The 22,363-nt window shown below is 38.3% G+C and overlaps 1 protein-coding gene across 2 annotated transcripts in view; it reads right to left on the bottom strand.

The window, feature by feature from the left end:
- Nucleotides 1–1,560: 1,560 nt before the first annotated feature.
- Nucleotides 1,561–22,363, bottom strand: part of LOC108704755 — a 35,010-nt gene continuing 14,207 nt past the window's right edge. The window contains exons 6-10 of one of the 2 annotated variants that reach the window (XM_041575906.1): nt 20,941–21,249; nt 18,880–19,215; nt 15,634–15,939; nt 14,691–15,123; nt 1,561–1,837 (exon numbers count right to left, since the gene is read on the bottom strand). In XM_041575906.1, the coding sequence (XP_041431840.1) occupies nt 1,699–1,837; nt 14,691–15,123; nt 15,634–15,939; nt 18,880–19,215; nt 20,941–21,249 (1,523 nt within the window). In that variant the 3' untranslated portion in view covers nt 1,561–1,698. Of the gene's footprint in view, nt 1,838–14,335; nt 15,124–15,633; nt 15,940–18,879; nt 19,216–20,940; nt 21,250–22,363 lie in introns of those variants that run through there. The other variant, XM_041575905.1, reaches the window with a different exon arrangement.

The raw sequence follows: 22,363 nt of genomic DNA, 5'->3' as shown, positions 1-22,363 counted from the left end.
TGTTTGCTATAACTGCAGTAAAGCACTGCGTATCTTGTCAGCGCTATATAAATAAATGATGATGATGATGATGATTGAACATCCGAATACTGTATTGACTAATACAATGTTCCTCAGTTACTCTCCAGACTTGTTTTGGCATGAGATCAACTCCTAAAATCTTTTTGTATTTCTGTACAAGGACTCTCTCTGTAATCTGGAGCACCATTCTCAGCAATAAATGCATTTTCTAATTCTATCCATTGGTTAACCATTACTAGTACTTCATCTGAACAATATGTTTATATGTTTAAGTCACTTAGGGGCCCATTCACCAAGCTCGAGTGAAGGATTCGAAGTAAAAAAACGACGAATTTCGAAGTGTTTTTTGGGCTACTTCGACCATTGAATGGGCTACTTCGACCTTCAACTTCGACTTCGAATCGAAGGATTCGAACTAAAAATCGTTCGACTATTCGACTGTTCGATAGTCGAAGTACTGTCTCTTTAAGAAAAAACTTCGACCCCCTAGTTTGCCACCTAAAAGCTACCGAACCCAATGATAGGGGAAGGTCGCCATAGGCTTGGCTAAGTATTTTTGGTTGAAGGATAATCCTTTGATCAATGGATTAAAATCTTTCAAATCGTTCGATTCAAAGGATTTAATCGTTTGATCGATGCATTATTCCTTCGATCGAACCATTTGTGCTAAAATCCTTCAACTTTGATATTCAAAGTCGAAGGATTTTAATTCCCAGTCGAATATCGAGGGTTAATTAACCCTCGATATTCGACCCTTGATGAATTTGCCCCTTAGACTGTAAGCTCTTCTAGGCTTCTTCCTACAACATGGCACTTAATCTCTTTGTATTTATACTTATTTATTGTATTTATTATGATACATGTCCTCCAGACTGTACATTGTATCCTTGTACTGCTTTATAAATAAAGGTATAAATATTTACATACCAGTGCCAGTTTGTATGTTCCATTGTATCAGTATATGTTTTGGATTAGATGCTAGGTTATGCACATTCATTTGTTTTTGTAGATATTTTGGGAACTGATTGTCACAACAAAATTTACTCATCTGTGGTTGTTATGAAATGCTTTGATTGTGTGATCAACAATGTTCTTGACAACTCTCTCTGTGCATAAAAAACCTAAATATTTTGTCAAAATGCATAAATAGGGGCAGATTTACTAAGGGTCAAAGTGAATTTGAGGGAAGTAAATTGGAGGTTAAAAATTTGAAGTAATTTTTTGGATACTTCGACCATCGAATAGGATACTACGACTTCAAATTTACTTCGAATTCGATCTGAGGTAAAAATCGTCCGAATATTTGACCATTCGATAATCAAAGTACTGTCTTTTTTAAAAAACTTCGGCTTCAATACTTCGCCAACCTGCTGAAGTGCTATGTTAGCCTATGGGGACCTTCTACAACCATTTTCTAAGTCTTTAGAGGTTGAATAAAAATCTTTCGATCGATCGCTAAAATCGTAAGAATCGTTCGATTCGAACGATCAAATTTGTTGAAAAAACGTCTAATTCGTTATTCGAATTCGAAGTTTTTTAATTTGATGGTCGAAGATTTTTGTACTTCGAAATTCGACCCTTGATAAATCTGCCCCTTACTGTAACCTTTCTTCATTAATATATAGGAAATGCGACACATGGTGAGACATTTGGTGAGTTATGGGGCAGGAATATAAATTATTGAGGGATCACTAATGGCCCCGTCCTTCTCTCTATTAACTGCCCCAGGCTGGGGTGTCTCACTCTGCAGATGAATTCAGCTCCTTGGTCAGTCTTCTGGTCTGGGGAGAAGGTTAATTGTGTTTCACATGTAAATGTTTTGGGATTTGGCCTCAGATACTTTATATTGTCTGGTGCTCAGTGAGGTCTCTGATTGGTCCTCTTTCTCCTCCTTCTTATATACTTCTGTCATTTGTGACAAATCAGAATATTGAGACATTGTAAGTTCTGACTGTTCCTCTTTTTCCTTGGTACATATTTCAGTAATCACTGATCCGTCACATTGGGCAGTCAGGTCAGGCTTTAACTGGTCTCCTTTCTCTTTTCTAAACAAGTTGAATAATGAAGTAGCCACTTTGGAAGCCAGTGGAACCTCTGATTGGTCTGATTTCTCCCTCCTGAACCAGCTGACAGTCAGGGCATCAGGGAAATACCCAGAGATCTTACAGCTCAGTGTCACTTTCTTCTTACCCAGTGTAGGAACCACAATCTCTCCTACCTGTGGGCGCCAGGGCAAATCTGCCAATAAAATAGGGAAATATTTGCTTAAATTACATTCACCCTTACAGCACATTTGTATGTACATCCAGTTACATGTATTTTCTATTTTTATTGGTTTCTGATATATTAACAGTTATAGACCATTTTATATTACTAGTCAGACTTACAGCTCATCAAGATCAAGGGTGTCAGCGACCCTGTCTAGGCAGCATTTATTTAACCCTTGGGTTGCTAATTCTCATTTAAGACAAACCTCTGATATTATCTCAGAAACTGCAAAAAATATAAGTAACTGTAAATTACAAAAGCATTGTTAATGTACATTAAATAATGTTTTGTGTTTATATTCCATTTAAATGGTAAAAGACAGGAAAGGAAGGAGGGCCCTTCCCTGCAGATCTTGTAATTATTTTATTATATATACACTATCAATACTGTTACCCACAATTCCCCACTACCCACTTTATACTGGGATCTGTGTATAACCCCCACCTACATTATGTCCCTATAATAACCTGACCCCAGTTACTACTCACCTGTTACACACAGTTCCCTGGATTCAGGGGCTTCCATAGTCACATGGTTCCAGGTCACATGGACTTTATATTCAGGATTGCTGAACGGTTGTCCTAGAAAGCTACAGACACTGGTGAGATCATATGTGAGTTGATCTGTTTGAGTTACTGTGTTTGTGGAACACTGATTAAACTTTGCCTCTATCTCCCCATGATTCCAGTTGATGTGAATATCTCGGGGGTAGAAGTTCCGTAGGGTGATGGAGAACTGAATTCTGCCGTTAGTGAGAAGATCCATTTGTACAGGATCCAGGAACATGGGTTTAGCTGGAAGGGAAATATTGTGTTATTGATACTGATAAAGGAGATAGGAGTTAGTGATACTTAAAGGAGAACTAAACCCTAAAAATTAACATGGTGAGAAAATCTGTATTTTATATACTGATCTTATTGAACCAGGTTCAGCATCTCTATAGTAGTAATGAGTTAGGCCTTCAAAGTTGTCACAGGAGTTTCCCATGTTGGATTTTGTTAGGAGTGTCAGTGGGCTCTGAGCAGCTATTACGAAGCTAAGCTTAGGGGTTGTTGCAAATCATCAATCAGAAAATGAGGTTTGTCTATAATATAAGCTGAAGCTACAGAGCAAAGAGGCATCTCATGGGATTCACCCAGTTAGTGATTATAATCATTTTCAGTTTGAAGGTAGTTTTGTTGTTATTGTTATTTTGCAATACAGGTATTGGATGTATTACCCAGAATGCTTGGGACCTGGGGTTTTCTGGATAAGGGATCTTTCTGTAATGGTACTAAAAATCATGTAAGTATGAAATAAACCCAGTAGGATTGTTTTGCCGCTAATGTGGATTCATGCAGCTAAATGGGGATCGAGTACAAGTTTTTTTTTTCTATTTCAGGTATGGGACCTGTTATCCAGAATGCTTGGGACCTGGGGGTTCCCGATAACAGATCTTTCTGTAATTTGGATTTTCATAGCTTGTCTATTAAAAAATCATATAAACATTAAATAAACCCAATAGGCTGGTTTTGCCTCCAATAAGGATTAATTATATCTTAGTTGGGATCAAGTACAAGCGACTGATTTATTATTACACAGAAAAATCATTTCTAAAAATTTGAATTATTTGGATAAAATGGAGTCTATGGGGTAAATTTATCAAAGAGTGAAGTTCCGCCACTAGAGTGAAATTCCGCAGCTCTCAATTCATTTCTATGGGATTTTGAAAGGCGTATTTATGGATGGGTGAAAGTGAAAGTTCACCCTTTGATAAATAAGCCTATAAAAATCCCATAGAAATGAATGGAGAGTGGCGGAATTTCACTCTAGTGGCGGAACGTCACTATTAACTTCACTCTTTGATAAATATACCCCTATGGGAGATGGCCACTTTATAATTCGGAGCTTTCTGGATAACAGGTTTTCAGATAAAGGATCCCATACCTTTACAGAGAAAAAGGAAATGATTTCTAGAAATTTGCTTAAAATTGACATTTCTATATAATGGGTCCCATACCTGTATAAGAAATCTTTAATTTGTATTAATTCAATAAAAAAAATCCCATATCTGTATAAGGCAGGCCAAGATGAATAAAGTGTTAATGTAAACTGAATAACAACCAGCCATAGGCTCCCCCTTTCATCCAGAATGGACAAAGAAATGCTCAGAACTAAATTACCATTAAACACAGTGTTTGGCCAATTATCCCAAAATCTCTATGTGGTTATAATTCAACCTGAACCCAATCCCTGCCTCAGACTTCTTATACTATATTACCTGTGTATAAGTGCATGCTGCTGCCCAAATCTCCTGCTACTAATCCTAAACTCAGATACACCAGACTAATATAAATCTAATAAAATACTAGGGGGCTGATTCACTAAGCTCGAGTGAAGGATTCGAATGAAAAATACTTCAAATTTCGAAGTATTTTTTGGGTACTTCGACCATCGAATTGGTTAAATTCGTTCGAAGTCGAACGAAATCGAACGAATCGAACGAAAAATAGTTCGACTATTCGACCATTCGATAGTCGAAGTACTTCCCCTTTAAAAAAAAACTTCGACCCCCTACTTCGGCAGCTAAAAGCTACCGAAGTCAATGTTAGCCTATGGGGAAGGTCCCCATAGGCTTGCCTGTGATTTTTTGATCGAAGGATTTTCCTTCGATCGTTGGATTAAAATCCTTCGAATCGTTCGATTCGAAGGATTTAATCGTTCGATCGAAGGAATAATCCTTCGATCGTTCGATCGCAGCATTTGCGCTAAATCCTTCAACTTCGATATTCGAAGTCGAAGGATTTCAATCCGAGGGTCGAATTTCGAAGTATTTTTAACTTCGAAATTCGACCCTTAGTGAATCGGCCCCTAGGTATATACTTATTTTAGGAATATTTTTATTTCCATTGCCTTTCATTCATCTTTTATTGACCAATTCATTTATATAAGTAAAGGTTTTATTAAAGTATTAGTCAGCAGAGGTAGATATTTATGTTATTAGTCTGCTCAGTATAATAATAGATGTTAGAGGCATTATATTATAGTTGTTAGATGGTTTATTGTGTATCGGACCACTAAAACATCCTACAAACTTGGAATATGCTGCCATACAGATGTTTCCCTATGGTACAGTAAGTGTGAGAGATTCTATAATACAATTAATGTGTGGGTATGTTCAGAACAGCTTCATTCATTATTGGCAGGATCAAGTGGCCCTGGCACTGTATAAAGCAGGGGGTAAAGTCAATATCAATCTATTTTGGGGAGCTACAGAGAAACCTGGTCATAATGTCAGTGACTGAGGCAAATGTGGGGTAATGTAGCAGCTGGAGATGGTGAGCAATTATTGCTCCATAAAGGAAAGTTAGGGGTTAGGGGTTAGGAACCCACCAATACAAAACCCCACTGTTGTCGTGTTGAATCTGCCTGAAGAACAGTGTAGAGTGAAGAGTAGAGTTCATGACTTCCATTGAATAATGAGATAAGAGAGTGTCTGGGGTCACCAAAAACTGAAGTACTTTGTAAATTACATGTTGAGCTATTCATTAGTAAGATATTAAGTCCATTATAACATTACTTATATTGTTATACAGGTATGGGACCTGTTATCCAGAATGCTTTGAATCAAGTCAAAGTCGAATTTAGGCCTATTCGATGGTCGAAGTAACCAAAAATTAGTTCGAAATTCAAACTTTTTACATTCAAAAATTCACTTCGACCCTTAGTAAATCTGCTCCTCTATGTCAATAGGTTTTTGCAGCAATAAAACAGAGCAAGTTTATCTGTCCAAGGCAAATGATCCACAGGGTTATACTCACAGATCCGTAGAGATAAAGTATTAGCAGAAATACTCCAGGAAATACTCCAGGACAGTTTAGCAAAGACAATACCCTTGCTGTTGTGGGGATACTCTTTTGGCAATTTCCAGCACATACAGTATACTATTGGATTGTTGCAAAGTTTACTAATAGAATTTAGTTCAAATCACCCTTCCGTCTTATCTTTTTTTCCCCCCTCCACACACTGCTCCTCCCCCATTTATACCCCATAATAAAGAGATAAATATTACTGTTACCTGATTGGGGGAGGAATGAGAAGAGGAAAATCAGGAGAATCTCTCGTTGCTCCATCTCCTGCAGCTTCTACTCAAATCTCTGTAACTTTTCTTCTGTTTTTGTTACAGACTTAGTAAAACAAGGAAACACAATATTCTATACAGTGCACACCCTGTTCTGCAACAAAACACCATTATGACCCATTAACTGTGCACTTGTGTCTGTGGGATTGGAGTAGCCTGTACCTGAATCAGATGTAAGGTGAAAATCACAACACAGTGTCACACCTCCCAACATTTTGGAAATAGAAAGAGGGACAAAAAGATTTGCCGAGCCCATTTTTGTGGCCACACCCCCTAATTACCATGTCCAAAGGTTAATGATCAGCTATACAGTAGAGCAAGGATTATACTTGACTCTAACACTTAATGTCAACAGAATACGTTTATTTGTCCAAGGCAAATGATCCACAGGGTTATACTCACAGATCCGCAGAGATAAAGTATTAGCAAATGTTAAATACTCCAGGACAGTTTAGCAAAGACAATACAATGTGACACCATGTGGAAGTAGTTAGGGAAGTTTCAGGTGCACCTCTAGGAAGGAAGACCCAAGGTCCAGATCCCATACAGTGGAATGACCATGGAGGAATATTCTAAGCATGATTCCCTATCCAGCTGTGGTCCATTCACTTTAGGCAGACTCAGAGTCTAGGGGAGAGCTACTCCCTACTACAATCATTGTTGGAGCACAGGCTGCTATTTATAATTAACCTTTACTAACTTACTCTCCTAGATAGTGCTATGAAAAAGTTAATCTGTCACTGGCTGAGCTTCATTCATGGGGTTTCATGCTCCCCGGCTTATCACTTGAGGTACTGGTCCCTCCAGGGCAGAACAGCTTTACTGGGCCTTGTTGTATCCAGGCTCCCTGGAGCACATCCAGTTGGGTCACCAACCAGAAGCCAAAGAGAAAGGACCACCCCTAACCAGACACTATGTTACAGTGACAGGAATTGGTCATAGGCCAGAATAAGTAAATTAGTATTTAAATACATGGGCATGTGCCTGGCAACTAGGGAAATAAAGAAGGGTAGAAATTTAAAGCCATAGAGACAAAAACCAATGAGTCCCTACACATAGTTATGGAAATAGGAAACTGAACTCCAATATGATATGAAAATTATAGCAAGATATGTAGAAAACAGAAAAATAAGTCTAACGGAAAGAGTTATGAGTATGAGGATAGTTGAAAATGAAATGACACATTTTGCACTATTATTTTTGGTATTTAAGTGTGGGGGAGGGGAAGATGTTTGTAATAATTTTCTTCAGTTACCGCAGCAGTATTCTAGGGGGTACATTGGTGTTCATTGAAACATTACAAAAAACAGGTGGCTGCAGTGTAATGGATACCTGATGCATTTCGTGAACACCCCTTAATCATAGGCTTAACAAGGTGCCAACAAGACGTTCATTGATACAGTTGATAACAGCGTCATCTACTCACCAAATTATAAAAAAGGTTTATAGCATGTAATAACATAGATACAATTAAATCAATTGAAAAGAGGAGTGACAAAGGGAAAAAAACTGTTAAAACACAGATGTATAAGATATAAAGATACAAATACAAAACAGATAAATGTGGTAGTTTTAGATACTGCACAATATCTGACAATATCTGTATCATTAAGACTTAATGATATGAAAACATATATTGATCTTACACACAAGCCAGAAAGAGATTTTTATGAACAACCAGAGCAGCTTCTGGCCTTTGGTCTAAGCTTGGGGTGGTGGATGAAAAAAACAGAGATTATCTTTTGCCAGAGAACCCTGTAGTTCTCATATTCCACAGACTCCCTGAAATACATTAGTCTCTCACTCACCCAGAGGGAAGACCCATCACAGCTTCAGTGGAGTCACTCAGAGCCAGGCCAGGCCGGCCAGGCGCCCTAGGCAACCTGGCCGGTCCAGGCTATATGTGCGCATGTGTGAATTGCTGAATCTACGTGTGCATGTGTATAAGAGCAAATAGGCCAGGCAGCTAGAATAGAGTAGGGGAGAGAGGGGAACAGACATGGGGGAGGCGACAGAGAGGTATGTGCCCCCCCCAGCTTTGCGCCCTAGGCACGTGCCTACTCTGCCGACCCCTAGTTCCGTCTCTAAGGTCACTTAATGGCGGCTTATCAGATTGGGTTGATGCTGTACTTCAACCGTCAACAACGGCTTACCTTAAGGACATGGGACACTTACTTTATCGAATACCCTATCTTGGGGAAGAGGCTACTATTGTGTTAAATTTGATGTTAAGTCCCTTTATTCATCCATTCCCCATAATAAAGGGTATTTAGAGTATGTGATTTTCTTCTTACGTTTTCTTACTTTTTTTTACTTTAGCACTTGAATTTCTTTGCAATCAAGAACCCTTGCCTTGACAATATCATTTGGTACGATCGCTACATAGACAACCTTATCATGATTTAGAAAGAGTCCGTTGGATCACTCCAATACTTTTTAGACTTCATTAGCACCAACGATGTTAATTTGCACTTCACAACGTCCCATGACTCTAATTGATTTTTTAAATGTTATAATCTATAGCAATGTCATTTCTGATACTATCACTTCTAAGGTTCTCACTAAACCCACTGCAGGGAGTACGATTTTGATCCAAAACACTCCATCATTAGTATTCCATATTCATCAGATGTTATAGAAATTGCTCCAGTGTGGAGTTATGTAAAGAACAGGCCATCCAGCTGAAGGGGAAACTAAATCTCTGTGACTATTCTAAAGAAACAATACAAGGAGCATACCTTCAGGCTAAAAAATGCAATTGTGAAGAGTTATTGCCAGATCCCTCTCTGGTCAGAAAAGATAAACACCAAGAAGGTTCTAGTAAAAACATTTATTTCTCAAATGAATACTCTGCCATATTATTAAACAATTCCTTCCTCTTTGTTATGTTGATCCAAATTTGAATGATACATTGAGAACTTATCCAATCAAATTTGTTTCTGGTAAAGCACCAACTTTGGCCAATAAACTCACTCCAAGTAAGGTTATTTCCCCTTCTGGGCATTCCCAGTCGACAGTTGGAACATATTCACGTGGATCAAGAAAGTGCAAAACTTGTTATATTTATAGATGCAGACTTTAAATCCAATGTCATGTAAAAACAATACAAGATGAAACACTATGGCATCACCCACAAAGCAAAGCCATAAAACCAGCTGTTCTGTCAAACACATCAGCCCCATGCCACTGACTCAACACAACAACATATAGTGGAACATTCACTAAGATTCGTTGTTGCACCAGCGTCCGCTTCGCCGCACTTCGCCAGGCGTATTTTTGCCAGTGCTACGCAAATTCGCTAAAATCCGAAGTTGCGCTCAGGGGTAGCGTAAGGTGGTGAAGGTGCGCTAGCGTTAATTCGCCAAGCAAAGCAAAGTTACGCTAGCGATGGTTAATTTGCATACGGCGCCAAATTGAATTTACAATGGAGGAATATGTATCATCACTACACAAGTCTGGGAAACCTTCAAAACAGCAAATAAAATTTTATTTTGCCCTACACATGTGCCCACTGTATAGTTAAGTTGCCATGAGTCAGGAAATGTAGGGGGGAAGGAGGGGAGCCCCAAAAAAATGTTCGATCTTTTTCAGCCTATCCCCCACAAAAAAAATGAAAAAACTTCAGCATTTTTTGGGACTCAGAAAAATTTTCAACTTTTTTGTCAGCAATCCCTATCTACTCTATTGCACTTCACCTGGTCGGAGGTGGCGAAGGAAGTCTGGCGTAAAAGGTACCGTTTAGAATAATTCCAGCGTCAGTGAATTGGCGTAGTTACGTCCGTTGCGCAAATTCGCCAGGCGTAAGGGTGCGAAGTAACACTAGCGAATTTACGCCAGCGTCCGTTAGTGAATCGGCAAATTAACGAAAATGGACTACACTGGCGAATTGACGCTAGCGTTAGGAGCTTCGTCCTTTAGTGAATTTGCCCCATAATGAGCACATATGCTGACACCTGAATGTAGAGGTAAATCAAAGCAAATGATTGTGTAAAACAAACTTCAATTACGTTAAACAAATGTTGGAATTTCCAATAACCCATGTCATTATGCTTCTCAACAGGTTGCAGACCCGTGTAAGGATGCCAAAATTCCAAGTAAGATTAAAGTAGTACCTGGAGAACACGTGTTTTTAAATCATCCTTCTATGTTTATTGCAGGAAAATCGTGCACAACATGTTTCGGCCCACTAGCCTTCATCAGGTGCATATAATAAAATGGCACAGCAAGCAAACATTTAAACCCTTCATTTCACCAACTAGTCACACCTGCTCCATGGTGTGGCGAGGTATATCCTGTAAGTAACCATGAGAACAAAAGAGAACTGCCAGAGAACTGCTCTCTAATTACACCTTCATTTAACAATTAAGTACAAAACGCCCTACATGCTAAGTCATTGCTTCATTCATCCCTGATGGTTCAACTGTATCCATTTTATCTATCCACCATTTCTCTCTTTGTAAGAGAGACGTTTCCTATCCCCACCTCCTCGTGGGATACTACATACCTCCTCTAACACCAACCATTTTAATGTGGCTGAACTGTGTTTATTTAAATAAAAATATTTTCCAACTGGTGTGTGTTTTCTTATTATCAGGATCGTAAGTGGAGCGGGTGTGACTAGTTGGTGAAATGAAGGGTTTAAATGTTTGCTTGCTGTGCCATTTTATTATATGCACCTGATGAAGGCTAGTGGGCCGAAACATGTTGTGCACGATTTTCCTGCAATAAACATAGAATGATGATTTAAAAACACAGCGTGCGCGTTTGGTGCTACTTTGATCTTACTTTCAATGACTTTAACACAAATTTTGTGGAATATGAATAGGAGAGGACTGAATAGAAAGACGAGTAATAAAAAGTAGCAATAACAATAAATGTGTAGCCTTACAGAGCTTTTGTTTTTTAGATGGGGTCAGTGACCCCATTTGAAAGCTGGAAAGAGTTAGAAGGTTGAAAATAATTCAAAAACTATAAAAAAAAAAAAAAATAATGAAGACCAATTGAAAAGTTGCTTAGAATTAGCCATTCTATAACATACCCAAAATTAACTTAAATGTGAACCAACCCTTTAAAGCAAAAAGGAAAGAAATTGCAAGGTGACTAATCTCCTTTTTGTCAGGGCCATTATATCGGGACATTGTTCCCTCAGCAAAGTTACAGCATTATGTTCTGCTCTAGAGTGTGTGCTGCCAGGGGTTAAAAGCATAGCCAAAAATAGAGCGGGGGAGTAGGACCTCAGTAAGAAATGCAGCCATGCAAAAGGCTAACAGTATGGAAGACAATGTTACAATGCCCCCCCCTTCAAAGTACAATTATTTATGTCTAGTGATGGGCGAATTTGCAAATTCACAAAACGGCGCCGGCATCTCGTTTTTGACGCCGGCACCCGTTTTTCCGGCGCCCGTTTTTCGCATAAATTTTTTTGACGCGGGCGTTTCGCAAATTTATTCGCTGCCCCTTCACCTTTCAAGTTTCTCAATCCACAATGTCAATCTATCTCCAAGCACATTCTTTTCCAAAATCTCCTTTCTCCGTGCTCGCCCCCACCCCCTGCGTTCCACAATATTTATTATAATATGTAGGGGGGTAATGGAGCTTTCAACTTTTCTCACTAATACTCCGTTAAGAAGTGACAGGGATGCGAAGGGACGGATTGCAGCTCTGAGGATTCAAACGGGTGGGAGGTGAAATCTCGCGAGATTTATAGTTTTTCCCTTGAGACTTTGTGTGACGACTTTCTGAAAGTCGGACTGGTAGAGTCTCGTGCACACATTTAAAGCACTGCATTAGTCACATTTATTCAAAAAAAGATGGTGGTATGTGAGTATTTATAACTCTTATAACTCTTGATCTGTAGCTAACAAGCCTTGATCAGTTAATCAATAGCGATATACGTATTATCTAAATCCAATACAAGTAGAAGTGCACCTGTCTAAGTCTTAATTTAATCTAATTGTTTACATACATCATGTGTATCCTGGATATCAGTTGGAAGAGAGATAAGAAGCCTCATGTACAATGGAGCCACAAATGTGGTGACACTAAAATAGATGCAAATGTTGCACATCAGTCATTTAATGTACTTGAGTCCAAACACAAAAGTGCCATTATGTTGCTCCATCCTGGGCTGATACATTCAAGTACACTGAAGTTGTACTTGTAAATGACCCATGGGTGAGTAAAAGAAAATACTGAAGTAAAGTAGGTAAGACCTGAATGATAACTGCAAAGTATTGGAGATGACCTGCCCAGTGAGTAAATGATAAATAAGGCAGAACCTCACAGGTACATGGGACACAGGGAGAAAGTAAGGAATGAAAATAAAGAAACTAAAGAAAGAAAAAGGGAAGAAGAGATGTTATTTTATTCTCATTGTTGGGAAACAAAGCAGCAGAACCTCACAGGCACATGGGACACCACAATAAAAAATCTCTACTAAAAAGTTCAGCTTTATCTCTTAGGAATACTTGTTTGGTAGGATAAACTAAGAGCATTACATACAGTAGTTCAGTTCTGTAGTTTCCTAGTGTTACCTGTTTTGCCAGAGACATAAATCCGTGAGACTATTGATGAATAGTTTGTAAGTCATATATATATATCAGCATTACAGTCAAGAGTCTTCAGTTATGAACTTTGGTCACCGACTGGATAATTACACAGTAAAATGTTAATTAGTTATTTAGCATAATTCTGCCTTATAGTTCTGGATCCTGATATTATTATATATCATCATCATTTATTTATAAGATACTCTTTACCTTAGTTATAACAAACAGGGAATAAATGGTGAATAACAAACAAGGGTTACAGATACAATAGGATTAAAGGGACCTACACGTGAGAGTTTACAAAGTAAAGGATAGGGTACAATTGAGACATTAGGATATATGTACATTATTATTTTAAGCATCTAATAAGCATATGGGGATGTATTTTGTGGCCATGAAATTAAGAGAATTCAACTTACAAAATGTCCAGGAGATAAATAACAAATGATTGTGTTTGATTTGGTTCCTATAACAGAGATCAGAGGCTCGTGTGCTCCAGACTGGGTGTGTCAGTAGAGCAGCTGGGGATACAGTATCTGCCAATACCTTTTAGCAAACGATAAATATTAATAAAAATGTTACTATTTCACATCATTAAGGATGAGTTGTTTTTTTAGGAAGATGAGAACATAAAAGGAAAATCTGAAATGGCTTTAGCCAATCTTTAAAATAATTCCTTATTGTTTCCTCACTGCAAACATGACAAACATATTTTGTGTCACACAGAACGATGAACAATTAATGATGATAATAGTGTATAAAACACTTTTCTGGTCTCTTTAAGACTCACCAGATGGAGGAGGAGGTCCTACCGCCCTGAACCTTCAGCTTAGTGGAGCAGATAATCACAAACAAAATGAGCAGGGACTTCCAAAGATCACTCCTCCAGGCAGACTTGGCAAATAATGGGCAACTTTATTCCGATAAACAAGGATTCAGCTTATATACCAGAATAAAGTTACCCATTATTTGACAAGTCTGCCTGGAGGAGTGATCTTTGGAAGTCCCTGCTCATTTTGTTTGCGAAACATATTTTGTGACTATGAAGATTTTCATTCATCCAGGTCATGGTATATCTAGTAAAAGTAAATCTAAAACAACTGGACTTGCTGAGTAATCAATGAAGACGTTTCATCATTACTCATCCGAGCAGCTTCTTCAGTTCAACTGAAGTTCTCTGTATATAAACTCTTCCATTAATCCAATCACAATGATGCTGTGTAATAGTGATGTGCGGGCTGACCCGATACCCACGGGACCCGCGGGTCGGACGGTTTTGGGTCAACCTCGCACTGCTCCTCATGGGTGGCGGGTGGGTGTGGGTTGAGCTCTTCTCCTTCTCTCCCCGCCCGCCACCTTCAAATGCCGGCATCCGACTTCTGGGTTCAGGTTTTATAGTCTCGCGTCTGCTCTCCCCACCCCTTTTGTGATGTCATTGTGACATCATTGGCGGGGGGTGTGGGTGCGGGCTGCAGCAGGGTGGGTTAGGGTCGGGTGCGGGTCAGGAAAACCCTCACATCACTACTGTGTAACTATACAAAGAGGTAACAAGTGAAACTCACATATTTGGTGAGTTATGGAGCAGGAATAGGGATTATTGAGGGATCACTAATGGCCCCGTCCTTCTCTCTATTAACTGCCCCAGGCTGGGGTGTCTCACTCTGCAGATGAATTCAGCTCCTTGGTCAGTCTTCTGGTCTGGGGAGAAGGTTAATTGTGTTTCACATGTAAATGTCTGATCCTCCTGCTTCTGGGATTTGGCCTCAGATACTTTATAATGTCTGGTGCTCAGTGAGGTCTCTGATTGGTCCTCTTTTTCCTCCTCCTTATATACTTCTGTCATTTGTGACCAATCAGAATAGTGAGACATGGTAAGTTCTGACTGTTCCTCTTTTTCCTTGGTACATATATCAGTAATCACTGATCCGTCACATTGGGCAGTCAGGTCAGGCTTTAACTGGTCTCCTTTCTCTTTTCTAAACAAGTTGGAGAGAAATGTACCCACTTTTGACAGTGGATCCTCTGATTGGTCTGATTTCCCCTTCCTGAACCAGCTGACAGTCAGGGCATCAGGGAAATACCCAGAGATCTTACAGCTCAGTGTCACTTTCTTCTTACCCAGTGTAGGAACCAGGATCTCTCCTACCTGTGGGCGCCAGGGCAAATCTGACAATAAAGTAATAATATATTTACATTAATTACATTTAACCTTACAGTACATTTGTATGTACATCCAGTTACATTTATTTTCTATTTTATTGGTTTCTGATATATTAACAGTTATAGACCATTTTATATTACTAGTCAGACTTACAGCTCATCAAGATCAAGGGTGTCAGCGACCCTGTCTAGGCAGCATTTATTTAACCCTTGGGTTGCTAATTCTTATTAAAGAAAAAACTCATCTCAGAAACTGCAAAAAATATAAGTAACTGTAAATTATAAAAGCATTGTGAGTAAATGTACATTAATGTTTTGTGTTTATATTCCATGTAAATGGTAAAAGACAGGAAAGGAAGGAGGGCCCTTCCCTGCAGATCTTGTAATTATTTTATTATATATACACTATCAATACTGTTACCCACAATTCCCCACTACCCACTTTATACTGGGATCTGTGTATAACCCCCACCTACATTATGTCCCTATAATAACCCGACCCCAGTTACTACTCACCTGTTACCCACAGTTCCCTGGATTCAGGGGCTTCCATAGTCACATGGTTCCAGGTCACATGGACTTTATATTCAGGATTGCTGAACAGATGCCCAGGGAGGCTACAGACACTGGTGATATTATATGTGAGATCCTGTTGTTGAGTTACTGTGTCAGTGTGAGCCTGATTAAACTTTGCCTCTTTCTCCCCTTGGCTCCAGTTGATGTGAATATCTCGGGGGTAGAAGTTCCGTAGGGTGATGGAGAACTGAATTCTGCCGTTAGTGAGAAGATCCATTTGTACAGGATCCAGGAACATGGGTTTAGCTGGAGGGGGAAATATTGTGTTATTGATATTGATAAAGGAGATAGTAGTTAGTGATACTTAAAGGAGAACTAAACCCTAAAAATTAACATGGTGAGAAAATCTGTATTTTATATACTGATCTTATTGAACCAGGTTCAGCATCTCTATAGTAGTAATGAGTTAGGCCTTCAAAGTTGTCACAGGAGTTTCCCATGTTGGATTTTGTTAGGAGTGTCAGTGGCACTGCACATGCTCAGTGGGCTCTGAGCAGCTGTTGAGAAGCTAAGCTTAGGGGTTGTTGCAAATCATCAAGCAGAAAATGAGCTTCCCTGGCTGTAATATAAACCGAAGCTACAGAGCAAAGAGGCATCTCATGGGATTCACCCAGTTAGCAGGTGATTAGTGATTATAATCATTTTCAGTTTGAAGGTAGTTTTGCTGTATGTGTAACACTTGTTATTGTTATTATGCAATACAGGTATGGGATGTATTGCCCAGAATACTTGGGACCTGGGGTTTTCTGGATAAGGGATCTTTCTGTAATGGTACTTAAAATCAAGTATGAAATAAACCCAGAAGGATTGTTTTGCCCATAATGTGGATTCATGCAGCTCAATTGGGATCGAGTACAAGTTTTTTTTCTATTTCAGGTATGGACCTGTTATCCAGAATACTTGGGACCTGGGATTTCCCGATAACAGATCTTTCTGTAATTTGGATCTTCATACCTTAAGTCTACTAGAAAATCATATAAACATTAAATAAACCCAATAGGCTGGTTTTGCTTCCAATAAGGATTCATTATATCTTAGTTGGGATCAAGTACAGATACTGTTTTATTATTACACAGAAAAAGGAAATTATTTTTAATAATTTGACTAATTTGATTATAATGGAGCCTATGAGAGACAGCTTTTCCATGACTCTGAGTTTTCTGGATAATGGGTTTCTGGATAACAGATCCCATACCTATAATCAATAATAGACCAGTAGTTCACACTGCTATTCTGTTCCTTTTTCTAATTACACTCAGCTGGGAGGTATAAAGAGAAAATAATACCATGAGAGTTTTAATCCTACTGTTAGTGGGGAAAGTTGTATAATAAACACATGATATTTAATTTGTTCCAAAATCATAAGCTGAGAGATGTTTCATTCAACAGTTATTCTATTTCACTTAGTAAGGTTTTAGGAACCCCCTTACTGGTCCTGCTTCTGTTATCAGGCTAAGAGACTAGGGGGCATCAAATACATAACAACTGTCCTTATATTTTGGGGTAGGGTTAAATAACATGAAAAGAGAGAGGTGTTGGGGATGACCTGGGGTCCTGCTCAATTGTATATACACAACAGGTTTGGGGATTATAAAGTTATATCACTGACTGAAGTATTTCCCAGCATTAAGGGACACATTACACAAAATAGTTTCCATGCACAGAACAGAACCTGGGGCCATGGTCTATAGAGGCTGCACTTTGCTCCTTGTACCGGATTAAGCACATGTTTAATCCCGTGTTCTCCTACACCATGTAGCCCCCCCACTGCTTAGTGGGCATGTCAGCATGGACAGCACAACTCTTGTTTTCAAAGTGCAGTAAAAGCTTTGCCTCAGGGCAGTGTCCAATGGGAAGATCTGTTATCTGCAATTTAAATGAGCAGCTGCGGGCGTTAAATCTGCTGAAAATGCCTCTCCATTGAAAATAATTGAAATCTCTGGTGGGATGACCAACATATCACTAAGTCACCCAAAGTTTCCTCCAGACGCAACTTTGGAGAGGCATTTTTGGGAGATTTGTCCCACGCAGCTTTAAAATTACAGACGACAAATCTCCCCATTGGCCACTGCCCTTAGGGCACAAACTGCTTGTTCCATAACATGAGAGGCCCCTTCTTAATAATAATAATAACAATATAAAGTTACCAATATAAATATAAAAAAACAGAAATAACCACTCTCTAGATGGAAAGAAGAATTGCCTTTGAAGATGAGACAAGGAGTCATTGAAATGTATAAAAAAACAGTGAAATCAGGATGGATTGGAAGGGAAAAAAATATTGAGAGGCAGTTAGTTTGGATTTTAGTGTTGGAGGCCAACAGTGAGTGACATGAGCATAGGGAAGGCCAATCTGCACCCCAAGAAGCACCCCTGACATATATATATATATATATATATATAGTGATAGTTTTCATTCACGTAATATGGTGTATGGGGGTCTGGGAAGTGTAACAAAAAGTTGGGCAATAGAGATATGGTACATGTGTAAATAGAGACATATTAATTAATGTCACATACAGGAGAGTTACAATGTAATCTGTACATCTGAGCAATCGTTTTTATTTTGGCTGCAATTTACATACAAACTTTTTCTTGCTGTAACATTACATTTACCAAAGAATAATCAGGGGGGTTCCATGAAAATCTAATGTATATCTGGATCAAAGTGCAGCAAAAAGACTGATTAATTAATATTGCCTTTATAAGATTATGGATTATTAATAAGGTTTATTTAGTCAGTAAGGTATTAGTAAGGAATATCTGGTGAACATTGGTGTAACTGAGGCTTTGGTTGGCCCATCTACTTATTCATTCATTTATTTTTTCCCCTATTTATTTATTTATTTATTCATTCATGTATTTATGTTAATAAATTGTTTAGTATTCTGGGTATGGCTGGAGTGAGCCACAGATATTTTTAATATGAATTTAAGAGATTCATATTGCCATCTTGATAGTGTTTTTTATGTTTTTATATCTATATTGTTATTTATATGTTATATATATTATATATATATATATATATATATATATATATTTTATATATATATATATATATATATATATATATACTTTACAACCTTTGTTATTTTTCACTTTGTACATAACCCCAAGGTTTGTAAATAAGGCCTGTGGACTAGGATTATATTATATAAATATATACATATCAGTGGATAGACTCACCCATGACATTGATGGTGCCAGTACTTGTGTCTATGGGTCTGACCAGACTGGGATGTGTCACCCTGCAGATATATTCTGCCCCCTGGTCTCTCACTGAGGGGTAAATGATCAGACAGGGGGTGCAACTGTAGGTGTTATCTGTCTGTTTGTTGGACCTTATATATGGGTGAGTATTGGGCACTTCTGTTAGTTCCTCACTCTCTGCCCCTTTCCTCAGCCACGTCACTGTCAGGGCATCAGGGAAATACTCGGAGATGTTGCACTGCAGGGTGGTTGGGATGTTATGGAGAAACTTAGTTTCCTGTTTTAGTTCCACAATGGGGTCCCAAGGGAATTCTGTAAACAGAAAGGGAAATATTAGTATAATAAATGCTACAAGGCAACCGTTTTGAAATAAAAAATAACAAAGTGGTATAAAGGTGATATATTTATTGGCTAACTAAGATAAACATAAAAAGCTTTCAGAACATTCTAGTTCCTTTTTCAAGCTGATTACTTTGGTGGTAATTACTGTGGTGGTTTTCAGTTTATAAAATATATGGGTGAGTATTGGGCACTTCTGTTAGTTCCTCACTCTCTGCCCCTTTCCTCAGCCACGTCACTGTCAGGGCATCAGGGAAATACTCGGAGATGTTGCACTGCAGGGTGGTTGGGCTGTTATGGAGAAACTTAGTGCCCTGTATTGGTTCCACTAATGGTTCCCATGGGAATTCTGTAAAATAATGAGAATCATAATAATACATGTTGCATTAGATAGTAAAGCTACAAAGGGGTGTGTGCCATCTGTGTGCTGCCAATTCTCTACCAGGCAGAGAAAGATGAAACCATTCACCCATTGAGTGCAGGGGGTCTAGGATTTAGTGTCATGATGTTACACTGGTGCTCATGGCCCCAAGCCTTTCACTTCTCACAAATGTGAGTACCTTGATATCTACACTCAAGGGTCATTTAACTCACAGTATCAGGAGTCTAACCCAAGTGGACCAATCCTAATCCCATATCTTGTTGGTATTATGCCAGATACGGCTACCAGTGACTGGCACTTTCTTCAGTTCAGAACTGTAATCCAGGAGTAAAAGGAAAATAAATTTATTCTTCACCATCCATAATGGGCATAACATTTCAGTCTACTGCGTTTCATGCAACAAGTCCTAGAATGGAAATTCCTCTCCATTGAAGTCCATTGGAATCTCAGTATCTCTATGGATACACTTTATCACTTGAAAATGCACCAAAGATGAAATGCTGAAATCACTGAGTCTGTTGTAGAGGGACAATAAGAGCCTTTTGCCCAACTACCCCTTGACTCTCCAACAATCACTGTGACAACTGGATGGAGCCTGAATGTTGATATCACTAATGTTTAATTATCATCATGATCATTTATTTACATAGTGGAAGCAAGTTATGCAGCTCTTTAAAGTCACAATTAAAATAAACAGGGGCAGTTAAGAGAGTGGTTGTAACATTGAGATTTATGTTGTGCACAAAAGATCAATGGGAGAATGTAATATTGGTCACTAATGCAAAAATCATTAGCAATCCGTTCATAATGTTGACAAAGTGAACAATTTTGCCTTTGTGAACAGTTTGCCCATCATACAACAGTTGGATAGTGATTGTGAATTTTAGCTTGGGATAGTGCGCAGTGTAAGTAAGAAAACTTGTTACATTTGCTCCAAACGTTTACTCCACCTTCAAGCAGCTGTTAAAGATTTGCAACACACAGTTAAGATTCACAATAGAATAAAAGTCTAATAAAGAATATGACATTGCGACGTGTGAATTTTTTTCTCTTTGCAGATTTTATTACATTTCCCCTCAAGTCTTTTAAAGGATATCAGCCACTTAACTCTCACTATCATGTAAAGGTCTTAAATCCACCTAATCCCTCCTAAATTATTCCTGCCAATCTTCCCTGTTTTCAATGGATTATCCAGATTTGTAGCACAGATCAAAGACTGAATTTACTATTAAAAGGGTTGACTTTGGTCATGGGAGTGAGTGGACAGAAACGTAATGGCTGAACAGATCTGCATGTCTTGTGCCAACATATCTCACCTGGACCCAGTATGGAGAACTCTCTGTATCCCGGTGCATCCAAGGATCCATGTTCCCAGGTCACACCCACTCGGAATGCCGGATCTTTATACAGGTCCCCACTAATTCTGGCCTCACTGCACACACTGAATGTGAGATCTGGTTTCACCTCAATTTGTTCTTTAGATAATATTCTGCCTTGGGAATGTCCTGCCCCACAGGTCCATGTGATGGAGATATGTCTGGGGTAGAATCCCCGCAGGGTGAGAGAGTACAGGATCTCCCCAGACTCACACAGAAATGGGACCACTGATACCTGTGCTGGTTTGGCTGGAAAATAAATATATAAATATAAATAAACATAATGTGAACATCAAGTGACCTAATATCAGAGCACAGAGGAGAATTAAAAAAAAAGCTGAGGGTGCAGGGAATTTATAAGATTTTGAAAAACAAAAATCTATTTTAAATATATATATATATATATATATATATATATATATATATATATATATATATATATATATATATATTACATTAAAATAATAACCATTAATTGTGCACTACAGTCAATCAATGTATCATTAATTAATACCGTGCCCTAATTATAATTCATGATGATGCTAATACCAATTAATTCACCCTAGTAATTATTGTGCAACTAGTGCTTCATAGATATTGCCACTGTGAAAAATTATTTAATTTAAATCAATACTTGCAGTTCATTTGAATGAAATTAAAGATAAGAAAAGGGAATTGTATAGAAGGTGAATTTGTCCTGATTGCTATATCTAAATATGTCTAAGTCCTGGGACACCACACGAGGGAGAAGGCAGGACACTGTGGACTGTGGTCACTGTATTTAACTTTAATATCTAGAAGGAGGAAAACCTGACTTTCCTAGAAAACCCACAGCTCCCTAGAGTAAAAAAAGAACCAGAGAGCACTGAATATAGCAAGTAATACTAAAGTTGGACCCTTATTTGTCGCCGTGACAACATAGTACTTCTATTGGTTAAAAGTCAAGAAATAGGAAAGTTTAAAAACAAAAAAATGAAGGTTTTGCTGATGTGTGTTTTCACTTTCTCAAGACAATTGCCTTTTGAATTGGAAGTTGAATTACCTTGAGAAATCTTACGCAAAACACACGTCAGCAGAATCTTAATTTTGTACATTGATTGTAATGCACAGTTTATTTCATTGATTGACTGTAGTGGTCAATTAATTTAGTTAGTTATTTTTTTCATTTAATATATTGCCATTCAGCACTTTTTTATTATTATAATTGTTTTGCACATTAGCACTTTTGTATTGGAAGTTGAAATTTACTGGGATACTATGGGGATCATTTACTTCTATTGTCTCTTTTTTGTGTAGTTACAGTTACACCCAAGTAAACAGCTGTTTCCATTATACAGTTTTCCCTATGAAATCACAGCACTTA

This window comes from Xenopus laevis, chromosome 9_10L, assembly GCF_017654675.1.
Source record: "Xenopus laevis strain J_2021 chromosome 9_10L, Xenopus_laevis_v10.1, whole genome shotgun sequence".
Classification (NCBI taxonomy): domain Eukaryota; kingdom Metazoa; phylum Chordata; class Amphibia; order Anura; family Pipidae; genus Xenopus; species Xenopus laevis.
Note: the sequence above shows the minus strand (reverse complement) of the source record. Positions and strands in the feature narration are given on the sequence as shown.